Source organism: Orycteropus afer, unplaced genomic scaffold (genome assembly GCF_000298275.1).
Source record: "Orycteropus afer afer isolate SDZICR_OR568_19922 unplaced genomic scaffold, OryAfe1.0 scaffold00278, whole genome shotgun sequence".
NCBI classification, from domain to species: domain Eukaryota; kingdom Metazoa; phylum Chordata; class Mammalia; order Tubulidentata; family Orycteropodidae; genus Orycteropus; species Orycteropus afer.
Genome location: NW_006921865.1, coordinates 374,676 through 388,973, shown reverse-complemented (window position 1 = coordinate 388,973; position 14,298 = coordinate 374,676). Strand labels below are relative to the sequence as shown.

Sequence of the window (14,298 nt, the reverse complement as noted above, 5' to 3'; positions counted from 1 at the left end):
TTTTTCCACAGATGTAGTTGATTTGATTCCTGTAAATTGCATCCAATGAGGTCCATGGATATAGTCACCATTATATTTTTGGAAAAATTGTATTTGCAATGAATAAGTCATTGGTTTTGCAAAATTCTATCTTGTAATCTCTGGCATCATTTCTATTACTAGACCATATTTTCTAGCTACTCATCCATTTTCTTTGTTTCCATCTTTCGTATTCCAATCACCAGTAATTATCAATACATCTTGATTGTATGTTTGATCAATTTTAGCTTGCAAAATTTCTTAAAATTTTTCAATTTCTTCATCTTTGGTATTAGTGTTCAGTGTGTAAATTTAAATAATTGTCGTATTAAATGCTCTTCCTTGTATTCATATGGATATTATCCTATCATTGACAGTTTTGTACATAAGGTTAGATTTTAAAATGCTCCTTTTGATAATAAATATGATGGCATTCTTCTTGAATTTTTCATTCTTGTCATAGAAGACCATATGATTGTCTAGTTAAAAATTTCCAATACCAATCCATTACAGCTCACTAATGCCTAGGATATTGATCTTTATGTGTTCCATTTCATTTTTGATGGCTTCCTATTTTCCTAAATTCATATTCTCTGCATTCCATGTTTCAGTTGTTAATGGAGGTTTGCAGCTTTTCATTCTTATTTAGAGTTAAGCCATATCGGAAAATGAAGGACATGAAAGCTTTATTCCATCCACATCTTTAAGGTTGACTACTTTGAGGAGAAAACTTTTCCCCAGTTGTATTCCAAGTACCTTCCAACCTGTGAGCCTCATCTTTCAGCACTGTATGAAATGATGTTCTGCTGTTATTCATAGGGTTTTCATTGTTGTTGTTACATGTCATCGAGTCAGACCCAACTGATAGCGACCCCTCCTTGGGTTTTTGAGGTGTTATCACTAAGGAAGTAGATTGCCCAACCTTCCTTCTGAGGAGTGGCTGGCGGGGTTGAACCACCAGCCCTCTAGTTAGCAGTCAAGTGTCTTAGACACTTTAACAGATTGCCAGGTCCTCTTTCCTACTCTGTTTTAGAGCTCTCCTTAAATGTGCCCACAATTCTGACCTGGTTGTATTTGAATTACCAGTGGCATAGCTTCTAGCATCATAGCCACATCTAATCAACCACAGTACAACAGACTGACAAATGAGCAGTGGAAAGAAATGTGTATATACCATGTGCGTTCCAAATGCATCAGTATGGAAAAATACAGTCTTTACAAGGAAACTTTTTTAATAATGGTGATTTATTACACAAATCTTATAGGTGGATTTTTTTTTTCCTTTAGAACTATCTTGGCAGAAAAAAGGCCACTCAGAGAGATCTCTGCACTTGATGCTGTTAAAGTAGATTATTATTATTATTATTATTTTGAAAGATAAACAGATCACACAAACTATTGGCATAACAGAGATGGCAATGGTCTGTAAGCAGGAGCTGATAGTGGAACTTAAGGCTAAGTATGTGTAAATACATGCAGATATTAAATAAAAAGATATAAATAAAAGGAAAGTGCTAAAATCTTATTATCTAGTTTGTGTGATTTTTTTTTTCTTTATATATATATACTTAGCACTTCAATAGTTCTCAAACAAAATTAAAGAGCCTCTTTAGGGTGAACTTGGTTACCTCTGTACTTTATAATAGGGAGTGCTGGTGGAATAATGGGTAAGCATTAGGCTCCTAACCAAATGGTCTGCAGTAGGAACCCACCAGCTATTTTGTGGGAGACAGATGAGGCAGTGTGATTCTGTAAAGATTTACAGCCATGGAAACCTACAGAGTGCTACAACTCTGTCCTGTAGACTCACCAAGAGTCAGAATCAACTCGATGGGTTGGGTTTGGGTTTGGTATTCTATAATGTGATCTAGAGCAACGGAAGTGAATCATCTGTGGGCTTGTTAAGATTGCAGTGTTCTAAGCCTAACAGTTGTAGATTCTGATTTAACAATTCTGTGTTGGAGCCTAGATACGTTTATTTTTGACAGTGTCCTAGGGGAATCTGATAGATTTCGTCCATAAATCAATTGTAGCCATGGTAAATATTAGTGAAACTTCATTTTTCTTTGTTTCCCCTTATTAATAAAACTGTTTTAATTGTCAGTAGAAGATAAACTACTCCCTTGGGCAATTCTTTTATAAACTAGCAGAACTTTGTACTAGTGAGCAAATTGAATACTGACTTCAGTATGGTCTGGGGTGCACTTATCAAAATAATCATGATGTCTGTATTATCATATTAATTGACCAAACCAATGAATTGCCTATAAGTGAATGTGAAAATTTTGATAATTACATTCCACTGAATTCAGGTAGAAAATGTTTTAAATTTCATAAAGGCTAAATAGTTTTGTATTTTCTATTCATAATAGTATCTAGTACACTGAATGAAGATTGTTCCTTTTAAACATAAAATGGAATTTGCTTAGATTTGATGAGCAAAACTTCCTTGTTTTCTCCTTTGGCTCTTTAAAACATTTATAACACTAAGTTGTAATTTTCTACATGTTGTAGGAATTGTGACAATTGGAGAGGAAAAGAAAATTTGTACCGTCTCTGAGAATTTCTTGAGGATGTGTGAATCCACTGAGGTGAGTGATTTTACAGCCTTGAATTTTGTCAGAATTAGCATTCCATTTGGTGTTTGAAGAATATATAATTAAATCTATACTGCATTTCCCCTTTTTTTTCTTTCAGAAACTTTTTTTTCTTGAAGAAGTGTTATTCAGGGGGAGTGGGGAATAAATATACTTGAAATACTGTACATATTTTAATAAAAAAATATAACAAGTATTTCTATGTTATCTAGAAATGTCTGCATTTTACTGAGCTTGAAACAATTAAAAATTATCTTTAAAAAGAGATAACAGGTTTATATCATTATATTACTGAAAATTATCATTATCAATGATGATTTCATCTTTATAATTAAATTATAGTAAAATGATACAGTTGTGATTTACTCAATCACTTTTGTTTGAGAAGAAAAAAATTCATATTCATAAGATATCAGTGGCTATCCTGACCTCTCTTGCACTTGTAAACTTGACACATGTTTTAGTTTTCTGTGGTTTCCTCTGCAGCTAAACATGACCTTCCACTTGTTTATTGTGGCACTTGCTGGAGCTGGGGCAGCAGTTATTGCTATGGTAAGATCTCAAATCTCTGATGCTTTGTTCTTCAAGTTGAATTACAGCATGTAATTTGGTTATAAATTTGATAACTTTCCTCTTGAGCCTGAAGTTCATAACAATCCTATTTCTTTTAATATCAGTAAAAACAGAATGGAAACAGTAAGCAAATAATTAAGTGAAAAATAAGGCTTACCATAAGTAAATATTATCATTACAATAGAGATAAGATTTGGTAATCTGTGTAAGGATTAAAACACTCAATGATATCAATAAGACTGACAAAAAAAAGTAAGTTCATTAGGATTTTAGACATTAGATTACTATTCATATAAACAAATTGTTTTTGTGGCATATATGTGTGTCAACATGATATTCTGAGCAATCTAATCAAATCCTTAACTTCAATTATCTTTTTTCTCCTTAAAAAAGAACATAAAAATACCACATTGAGTTGTTTATAAAATAAGATTAATTTATTTTTCTTAAAAAATTCTAGTAGTTTCAATTCATGTCTTCTACATCTAATTATCTTTAAAAAAAAATTAAGAATGAGTCCTACTTCAACCCATCAGGTTTTTACAGATGTTTGAAGACCTGTCAAGTGCCAGATCTTGCCTCTTCTTTGAAACACACATGAATTACGCATAAGAGTACCGACTATCAATAATGAACAAGTACTCTGAGCATCAATAATAGTTTTTGTAACCAAAGTTTTCAGTTCTTATTCCTTTATCCTAAAAAACAAGTAGTATAGAACTCCAGAAGATTCTCAGTAACCTACAGTAATTATAGACAAGTCAGTATATAAAAAAGAAGAACTTTTAATTTACTTAATAACCTCTTTTATGGCACCAATAAATTGTCTAATATATTGGTGAAATGAACACTTTATAAAAAATTAAGGGTGTTTTTTATCTTTTGTCAAAGACTACAAATAGAAAAGAGAGGCTGTGCTAATGTGCTAATGAGCCAAATCAGACCAGTTATTTTAAGCGACCTCATAAACATTTAAAAAAAACAAACAACCAGGATCTGATTCTATTTTATTTTAAAAAAGTTAAAATATATAAGAATAATATGTCAATGCAAAACACATTTTTCAAATGTCTTGTTAATTTAAACATCACCCAGAATTTGCTTATATTTCATATAAGAGTCTGTGTGAAAATGCATGTTTTCAGGCGTGACCTATCCCAGTTTAATCAAATAATATAAATGTCCCCCCAAAATGCTTACTTTGAAATGATTCTGTTATAGAAAGATTTTATCATAGATATTTGGATGTTTTTCTTTTGTTAAAGAGTCTGTATTTCCTATATTATTAGATATAAAATTATAAATCAAATTATTTCAAATAGTGGAAATTTAGATTATTATTATGTTTAAATATTTAGCTTCCTTTTGGGATTATATCTTCTTTGTATAGAGCCATCACTAATCACTAGCTTCTTTTACATACAACTCCATACTAGTTTAAATGATTGGCATCCATATTTCTAGTTTATTAGTTCTGGTAATAGTTTAGGTCTTAGAAGGCAGGGATAATATAACTTTTACTACAGTTACTGCTATTATTGCTGCTAGTACTAATGGTAATAATATTAGCTAATAGTTCTTGAAAATTTACTTTGTTGAAAGCATTATTAAATCTTTATGTATGTAATCACATTCAGTACTCATAATCTAGCAACTGTCATTAACTTCAATTTTAGTTCCATTTGCATGTGAATATTTGTAATGTAAATAGATATTAGGATATTTCTTTCCTGATAGCACATTGTCTTTGTTCAGGTTCACTACCTTATGGTTCTGTCTGCCAACTGGGCCTATGTGAAAGATGCTTGCCGGATGCAAAAATACGAGGACATCAAGTCGAAGGAGGAGCAAGAGCTTCACGACATCCACTCTACCCGCTCCAAAGAGCGGCTCAACGCATACACATAATACCGCACTCCCCTTTCTACCATTTGAATTCTTTGGTGTTTAACTAAAGGCCATCCACTCTCCAACCACTAAAAAAAAAAAAAAAAAAGAAAGTGCTTCTCATCAGCGATGCATGGGGTGACTTATGAATCACCTGAATGCAATTCTGTCTTGATTAGCACTTAATTTGCTAATCTGTTAAATTGTTAACTTCTACAAGCTCCTATCCAGCCTTTTTTTTTCTCAAACTCATTTAATAGTTCTGTAATACCGAAGATACTAACATTGTCAAATGCAAAGATTTGTTTGATTTTTAACCACTTCCTACATGTTACGCATAACATCTTTAGCATTTTTTCTTATGTTTTTGAAAAGAAAAAAATAGCTTTTTATGCTTTTTAGTTTTTATTTCAGTAACTAGTTTAACTACAGGTAACCTTCTAAGGGACCATTGTACATTATGAACACTAGACAGCGATGACATCATGATGACTCTTCTTGAAATACGGATATCTTGTCTGAAGATCAGTGGCCACATTATGGCAGGCCCTGGTTAAGGTTTTCATCAACCTAAGGTGCAATTTCTAAATTTGTAAGAGTAGGTAAAAAAAAAAAAAAAAAAAGTGCTTCTTATCTTTATTAACATTGTATTTTTCTTGGAGTTCTTAAAAGACATTTTTCTCTGATTACTCATGTTTATGTTGTGAGCATGTAGAACCATTGATGCTAATGCATGGCTAGTTGCCTTTTTAAGATTGTGACACCAGGCTTACCTTTTAAAGTTTAGTATAGAGACAAATTAATGGAAATAACTACATGTAGTCTGCAGGAGAATGCTCTCTTTGTGATGTAAGCAGTGGCTGGATTGGAACTTTTATGCTATTGTGAAAAATTAATTACCTTTATGAAGGTGACATATTAAAAATAAGCACACTAATCCCTCAGAAGTTGTTTTACCTGCTTTGAAAGGTTTAATGGATTGCACCTCTGTAAAGTATCCCTAAATTGTGTATGATATATTTGAAAAGCCTTCCGTTAAGGTAATAGCTTTGCTTGCAGCCTTCCAATCTATGTTGGTTTACCTGTAGTGTTTTTAAAAATGTGGTCAGAGGCCATAGTAGAATGTATCATTTGAAAGTGTAGTGATATATTTGTGTTTTTATTTCAGGTAAGTCATTTTAAACACCTATTCATTCATATTCATTTATAAAAAGTACCTGTATCAAAGGAATAAAAAAAAAAAAATCAGTATTATTGGACCAAATTTGGTGTTTGTTTTAATCTTGACTTTCTTCTTTTAATTATTTCTAATGCTACAAGAATGCTGTAAAGTGTCTTTTAAAATGATGTAGCCTGACAAGACATTTTTGTCAGTTATAAAACTAGGTAGTATTGTGCACTGATTTGACCATTGTGAAATTCTTTCTCAGTGTAAGTGCATTTCTAATAAAATTTAATGAGTGAAACAATCTTTGTACAATGACTAGTCATGCATCATTAGTAATTTACAAGTTCTTGTAGTAGGTAGAGGAGTATTATAGAGTTCTCTGTGGCATGATTATGAATTCTATAGAATTATTTAATTAATTTGGGGTTGGTTTTGCTTCTTTTTTTACACTTAGCTTATCTTACTGGTTGAACATTTTTCTGATATATGCAGTATTACATATATTCAGCAAAAGTATTAATGGGCTTCTTTCAATTCTATATTATAGTGTTTCAGTTCTGTGTCTTAACAGTTTGTGATGATTTTTAAAACTGTCTTTTAAACTTATGTAATGATGTTGACTCTTTTGGCTTTTTTTCTGGTATTAGAGTTTGTATTTTCACAAAGAATGCTTTGTAGCAGGCATTACAATTAATCTGTTTTGTACATAAATGTGCCAACAGCTTGATGGTGGCGTTTTTGAAATGTAGAACAAAGTGCTTGCAAACTGTAATAAACACACTTGTGTAATTTGTGTACTTATCATGAGTTTCTGCAGTGTTGTTTATTTCATTTTTTTTTTGTTTATCTTTCTTGTGTGTGTGCATTCCTTTCAAATGAAATAGACTTTATATCCTTAGTATCTTAGTATTCTTATTTCAGTTGTACTGACCTAATGTTCAAAATTCAGTGAAAATTCTGTGTATGTACATGAAGTTTAGGAATTTTGGGGAGCCTGGGAAGGGGTGAGGGTGGAGTAGTGACTTTCAAGGTTATTTCATATTGCAAGTGTCAAATAATCTCAAGTTACTCTATTTCTTTGTCTAACTTTTTTCTATCATTTTGTGTTTTCATTAGTGCTTCACAAACTAACAGAGAAACAAAAAGACTAAAATAGTTTAGAAAGAAAAATGCCTTCTTGGTTTGCTTCAAAATTTCCAGGTGAGAGCAAAGAAATGAAAAAAAATATATTTTCTAAACATTTTGTTTGTTTTGAGTCTAATTTCTTTCTTTTTTAAATTTAATTGTGCTTTGGGTACAAATTTGCAAAGCAAATTTGATTTACATTCAACATTTCATGCACATTTGATCTCATGGGCGATTACCATTCCCTTCTCTTCCCTCCCCTCCCTGTGACTACCCCCTCCCTGTGCCTGTCTTAACTATGTATTCCTGTATGTCCAGCTTCCCCTCTATGTGAATGCTGCCCTTCTGATGTTCTATGGCTAATTGATCTAAGGGGTGCATCTCCTTAGAATAGATGGGTGGATCATGCTGGGGTAGGTGTACTGCATTTAGGTCTTTCTACTGTTGGGCTTAGAGTTAATACATGGAAGTGAATCCATTTCTAGGCCCAAAGCGTGACCCAGGGCCATAGTCTTGGGGATTCCACCAGTCTCTCTCTGACCATAATTCTGGTCATTTTTGTGTTTTTGAATTTTGTTCCACATTTTTCCTCTCACTCTATCCAGGATCTTCAGTTTCTATCCCTTCCCAGGTGGTTGGCATTGGTAGCTGGGCACCATCTAGTTCTTCTGGTCTCAGTGTCATGAAGGCTGATGTCTTTGTGGTCCATCTTATCCTTGGACTAATTGTTTCCAGATGGCTTTGATTTTCTTCACTCTGCTCCACATGAGAGAAGACCAATAGTTGCATCTTAGATGGCTACTCGAAAACTTTTAAGACCCCCATCACTTGAGTCTAATTTCTTCAGGCCAAACTACAAATGATGGCAATTGAAAAATAATAAGATAGTTATCAATAAAATATTAATATTTATAAGACCTAAGGGATCATATTGATCTTTAGTTATCTGTGTATTGTTATGAAAGGAAATTTGGAATTCTCATGGATTTAGGTTAGAAATAGTTATAATAATTCCAAGTAGATCTGGACAAAATGTGTTAATTATATTTTAAATAGGAGCTCTGGTAGCATAGTGCCTAAGGCACTTGACTGCTAACCAGAAGGTTGGCGGTTCAAACCCACCAGGCACTCCTCGGAAGGAAGGTTGGGCAATCCTACTTCCGTAGTGATACTGCCTTGGAAACCCAAGGAGGGGTCGCTATGAGTCAGGACTGACTCGACGGCAAGTAACAACAACAACAACAATATTTTAAATAACCATTTTGAAGACAATAGTTATTTCCTATCTAAGTATAATTAAATTATAGTTATTACTGTTTCCAGTTTTTATGAAATTCTTAGCATAGCAACAAGATAACAAAGAAGTATATGTTAAAGAATATAGAGCATGAACAAAAAATCCTAATATATGCTTTTCAAAAATCTGATTATTGTAAGATTATTATAACTCATGAAAATTGAAAAATCTTTTTCTCTTTGTGAAAATACACCATTTATCTTTAAAGGGAGTAATTTCCTTTTGACAGTTCAGTGAGCTTACATAAGAAAATACAAGGAAATCCAGTAAAAATCCAATGACTGGTTGACATTTAGATAATGATTACACAATTGGGTGATGGTACATCTGAGAGGTAGGAGATTATATATGTTTCTAAACTTTTTTTTTTTTTTAGTGACAAAGTAATCATTAAATAGGATACATCTGGCCTCCAAACACATGTGAGACCCTCCTTGTGTGACTGCAGGGAGGACGTGTGTAATTCCAAAGTTTGTTTTGAGTAGGCAGCTCTTCCAAGAATTCTTTTGGACCTGACTCCCCAGGCAGCAAGCAAAACTTGTAAGCAAATAAAATGACATTGTTTTCTGAAATTGTTTATCAAGTGATTTTCTCAGGCTACTGTGGAGATTATAGGAATGGCAGGCTGTATTCCTGATGCACAGGTTACTTTCGATTCAAAATAGTTTTAGCTTCAGACTTTAGCATAACCACAGTCTCATGTCAGGAGTCCTGTTATTTTGGAGTATTGTTACTCAACTATATACATCACCTTTCTTAATATCCAAAACAAAACAAAAAAGAGGGAATTTACTTTTCCATTGAAGAAGCAATAATCTGAGTGGGAGCTGGATGTTCTCAGCAAATGAATGAAGAGAATTTCCATGAGTTCCCACCATGGTATCTATCAATTTTTCTGCATCAATGTGCATAATCTCTGTATTTCCTCTTTTTATTATGAATGAAATGACTGTGTCTCTCAATATGCTCTAGAATCCATCCTCTCTCATTTCATGATACCACTCTCCAGCAATTTTTTCCTCTCTCTGGGGCATAGTGCCTAAAGCATTTGACTGCTAACTAGAAGGCTGGTTGTTCAAATCCACCATCCACTCCTTGGAAGGAAGACTGGGCAACCTACTGCCATAGAGATACCACCTTGGAAACCCAAGGAAGGGTCACTATGAATCGGAGTCGACTCAATGGCAGTGAGTTGTTTTTTTTTTTGAGTCTCATCTAAAGCGTTATTCTTTCACTTTATGATTGCTTACTCTCATCTTAAAGCAAGCAAAGAATATTAATGGGAAAAACAAAACAAAACAAAGCAAAAAACTCTCTCTATATTCCTTATCCATCTGCATTCAGCCGCAGAGCTATTTCTCTGCTCTCCTTTACAGCATAACTTTTTAAGTGAGATGCATAATCACCTCCAATTGCTCTTAGATCATTTTCTTTTACACTCTTGTCAGAGTAGTAAGTGTTCTCCAAATTGCTAAATCTGATGCGTTCTTTTCATGCCTTCATTATGTACTGAGACTCTGCTACTGCAGGGTATCTCAAAGTAATTCCTTTATCTCTTGTGTCTACTCTGGGAATTCATTTATTTTTGTCTATTATCATCCATAGGCATATTCGAAGTAGGTGATGGAGTAGATGTCCTCACTGGATTCCAAAGATTTCTTAATGCTGCTGCAAATCCTGGGAATCAAGTGTTGTTTAAGCCTTTAATAGTTAAAGGTTTTTTGATACTGTCCTTGTTTTTGAATCTAAGATAATTTTTGTTTTATTTTTCTCTTTTTTTGCAATACAATTTCTTCCAAAATTTATTTTATTCCTCTGTAATAAAAGTCACCATTTAAAAAACCACAAAACTCTATTAACAGTTTTCTCATTTTTGACTGCTAAGACAAAAATACAAAATTGATGGGATATATTTTAAGGTGTGTTTGTTTTGTTTTACAGGACCACATTTTCAGTTCCAATTTCTTTAATAGGCAGGATAAGCTAACAGCTGTAAAAACAATCCCAAAGTCTCAGTAGTTGTACAAAATATACCCTTGTTTGCAATTAACACAACATAGTGTGAATCAACAGGGGAAGCGCTGCTTCTTGCAGTCACTGGGGACACAGGCCTCTCTTCCTCAGAGTCCTGTGTATGTCTTCACCCAGTGGAAGAGGAATTGAGCATGGATGACTGAGTGGCAGTGTTTAACAACCAAGTTTCAGCTGACATTCCAGAACTCAGCCACATAGCTTCACCTAGCTGCATAAAATCCTGAGATGTGGTGTAGCTATGTGCCCAGAAAGAAAAGAAAAGTAATTTATCAGTTCACTAACTGGTTTGTACCTCAGACTGCCTGTTCTGCATCTTCCCTCAGAGACTTCAGAGTCTCTGAGTCAATTAAACCCAGACTTTATCTCCCTTCTCCCATGTTCTTTATCTTAATAAACACCATCAATGTATATCTACTTGTACTAGCCAGACAGTGTTTTCCTCTTGACATTTTCTTTATAACAAATCATTACTCGCTCAATCATTAAGTCCTATCAATTTTACCTTCTAAATATCTCTCAAAATTGTCTGCTGCACTCTATCTCCACACTACCAAACTATTTCAAGGCACTAACTTTTCTGTTCCTTGAATTTGTGTGATAACTTCCTCCCTTATCTCTCTGCAACTACTGTGGCTTCCCCACCAAATCCATGTCTGACCTGCAGCCACTACCTCCACCACTGCCTAAATGATCATATCTCCTTAAAATTATTCAGTGGCTTTTCTTTGTCCTAAAGAGAAAGATAAAATTTAATAGTGTACCTTATAAAGCTCTGCATAATCTTATCCTATCTCAACTCCAGTCTTATTTCTACAAGTTTCAGAGCTCCAACCACATGAGATTTTTGTTCCTCATATTGAAATTCAAAAAAACAAAATCTTCTCTCTCACCCGTTGACCATTAGATAGATACACTTTGTCTCTGCTTAGAATGATCTTTCCCACTTCTTTTCCTAATTAATATCTAAGGATCTTCAGATGGCTACACAAGCCTTTTGATCTCAAGAAACATTTTTACTTCTCCCCTTAAATCTGTGCTCAAACTCCCAACAAAACCCTCTGCCAGACTGTCAGTTCTGACTCACAGCAACCCTATGGAACAGAGTAGAACTGTCCCCATAGGGTTTCCAAGACCATAATCTTTACAGAACCAGACTGCCACATCTTTTTTTTTTTTTTTCTCCTAGAGCAGCTGATGGATTCTAAACACTGGCCTTTAGGTTAGTAGTCAAGTGCTAACCACTGTGCCACCATAGCTCCTTCATCTATGTTCAGAACTCTGTAATTCTCCTTTGTAGCAATTGTCATAGTTGTAATTGAATTACTTATTGGAGAATTAAGGAGTTCTGGTAGCATAGTGCCTAAGGCACTTGACTGCTAACCAGAAGGCTGGTGGTTCAAACCCACCAGCCACTCCTCGGAAGGAAGATTGGGCAATCTATTTCCATAGTGATAACTGCCTCAGAAACCCAAGGAGGGGTCGCTATGAGTCAGGTCCGACTCGACAGCACTTAACAACAGCAACAACAATGGAGAATTAATTCACTGTATCTGTCTCCTTCCAATAAAGTGTAACTCAGGAATCTAGGTGTGATTTCTGTTCCTAGCATTTGACACCATGTTTGGCAGATAGCAGATTTTCACTAAATAGTTGCTGAATGAATGGATTAGTTGGCTGGGAATAGAAGAATGGTGTGAACAACCACGCAGAATAGTTTGTGATGTGGTTAAACAGAATATTGGTCACTTTGGATTGAATTTGAGCTTTAATGTACAACAGAAAATAAATATTTTGCTTAGGAGATACTCAAACTCTTAATTAAGATAATGTTATAAACCATGTTAAACTCAAAAATAAGTATTTAATTTAGATTACTTTCTATTCTATTTAATAAGTGTAATGTCACTGATTAGCTTGGCATATGCGAAGGGAGTGTTTTGTATTGTGCACTGAAGTTTTTTACATACAGACACTTTGGATCCAAATAATTGTATTTAATATTGTAGTCAGCACAGAGGTGAAATTTGAAGGAAAAAAAAAAAATCCAAATTCTAGCTTAATAAAATGTTTCTACAAAATTTCTTTGAGTGTGTCTAATTTACATATAAGGATCCCTGATTAAATGCCTTGTGGGGCAGTTCTACACTGTCTTATAGGATCACTATGAATTGGAATTGACTTGATGGCAATGAATTTTTTTAATTAAGAGCTTGACTGCTAACAACAAGTTTCAATACATTTGAACTTTTTTATTTAAAGAACACAGATGCAGAAAATGGCACAGATGATAAGTATATACTCCATGAATGGCTGAGGAGTTACATCCCACCAGCAACTCTGAGGGAGACAAGACCTGGCAATCTGTTCCCATAGAATTTACAGCCTAGGTTTTAGTCCTTTATATAGGGTTTCTAGGAGTTGTAATTGACCAAATTGCACATAACTACAACAACAAGCTTACATATGTTTGAACTTTTTATTTAAGGATAACACTGATGCAGAAAAGTACATAAAAGATAAGTTTATGCTCTTTGATTTTTTACAAGCTGAACATACCAAAAACCAAAATATTACCTGCACCTCAGAAGACCCTCTTGTGACCCATTCCAGGGTAACTTGTGTCACCTTTGTAAGATCTATTTGTACTGTTGCAGATATTCATAGTTTGTGTTTTTCTCATTGCTTTGTAGATTTCCATTGTATGATCATATCAAATTCTTTTTTCATTTGTTTTGTTTTACCCTATTCTATTTTATTTTATTTGTTTTCAGTTTCTGGCTAATATGAAGAGTGCTGCAATCAATGTTTCTGTGTCTGCTTTTTGATAAACATGTATATTCAGTTTTATTGAATATATATTTGAAGTCAAATTGCTAGAAATAGTTAATGCAAATATTGAGTTGTGCTAAATATTGCCAAATGGTTTTCCAGTTTACACGCCCATCAGGGTTTCTAAGAGACTTGTGTTTGCTCAAGATAAGATTATTTGTCTTCCTCATTTAATCATTTTGGTGTGTGTGCTATCATCACACTGTGATTTTAATTTCATCTCCTTTATGACTAATGAGATGGAGTGGCACTCAACTATTTGTTGGCCATGTTGGCATACTCTTACGAAGTGGCTATTCAAATTTCCCTCATTTTTTCCTTTCTATTCATACTTTACTATAAGGTTATGTTTTGTTTTTAAATCATAAAAATACATTAAATATAAGCAAATGCCTTTTTTCTGAGCCAATCGACAGGATCATATGATTTGTTTCTCTTCTAATCTCTTAATATGGACGATTGCATTTATTAAAATTTTTAATATTAAACCACCTTTCCATATTGTGTGGAATAGGCCCCAGTTAGTCATAGCATAGAGACTCAGGCTTGCTATGAGTTGAAATCAATTGATGGCAATGGATTTCAGTCACAATATGTAATCTTCCCTTATATATCACTAGATTTTATTTGCCAGCATTTGATTTAACATTTTGCATCTATATTGATGAGAGATGATTGGTCTGTCATCTTTCTTTGTTGTAAAGTTCCCATCAGGAATTACTATCAATGCTATGATAGCACAATGAAAGAATTAAGAAGCATTCTTTTAT

At 33.8% G+C, this 14,298-nt stretch overlaps 1 protein-coding gene across 1 annotated transcript in view; it reads left to right on the top strand.

Annotated features, from left to right (window-relative positions):
- Nucleotides 1–5,096, top strand: part of GPM6A (glycoprotein M6A) — a 96,123-nt gene extending 91,027 nt beyond the window's left edge. The window contains exons 5-7 of the mRNA XM_042782269.1: nt 2,533–2,609; nt 3,102–3,167; nt 4,944–5,096. Of these exons, the coding sequence (XP_042638203.1) occupies nt 2,533–2,609; nt 3,102–3,167; nt 4,944–5,096 (296 nt within the window). The remainder of the gene's footprint in view (nt 1–2,532; nt 2,610–3,101; nt 3,168–4,943) is intronic.
- The last annotated feature ends 9,202 nt before the right edge of the window (nt 5,097–14,298 follow it).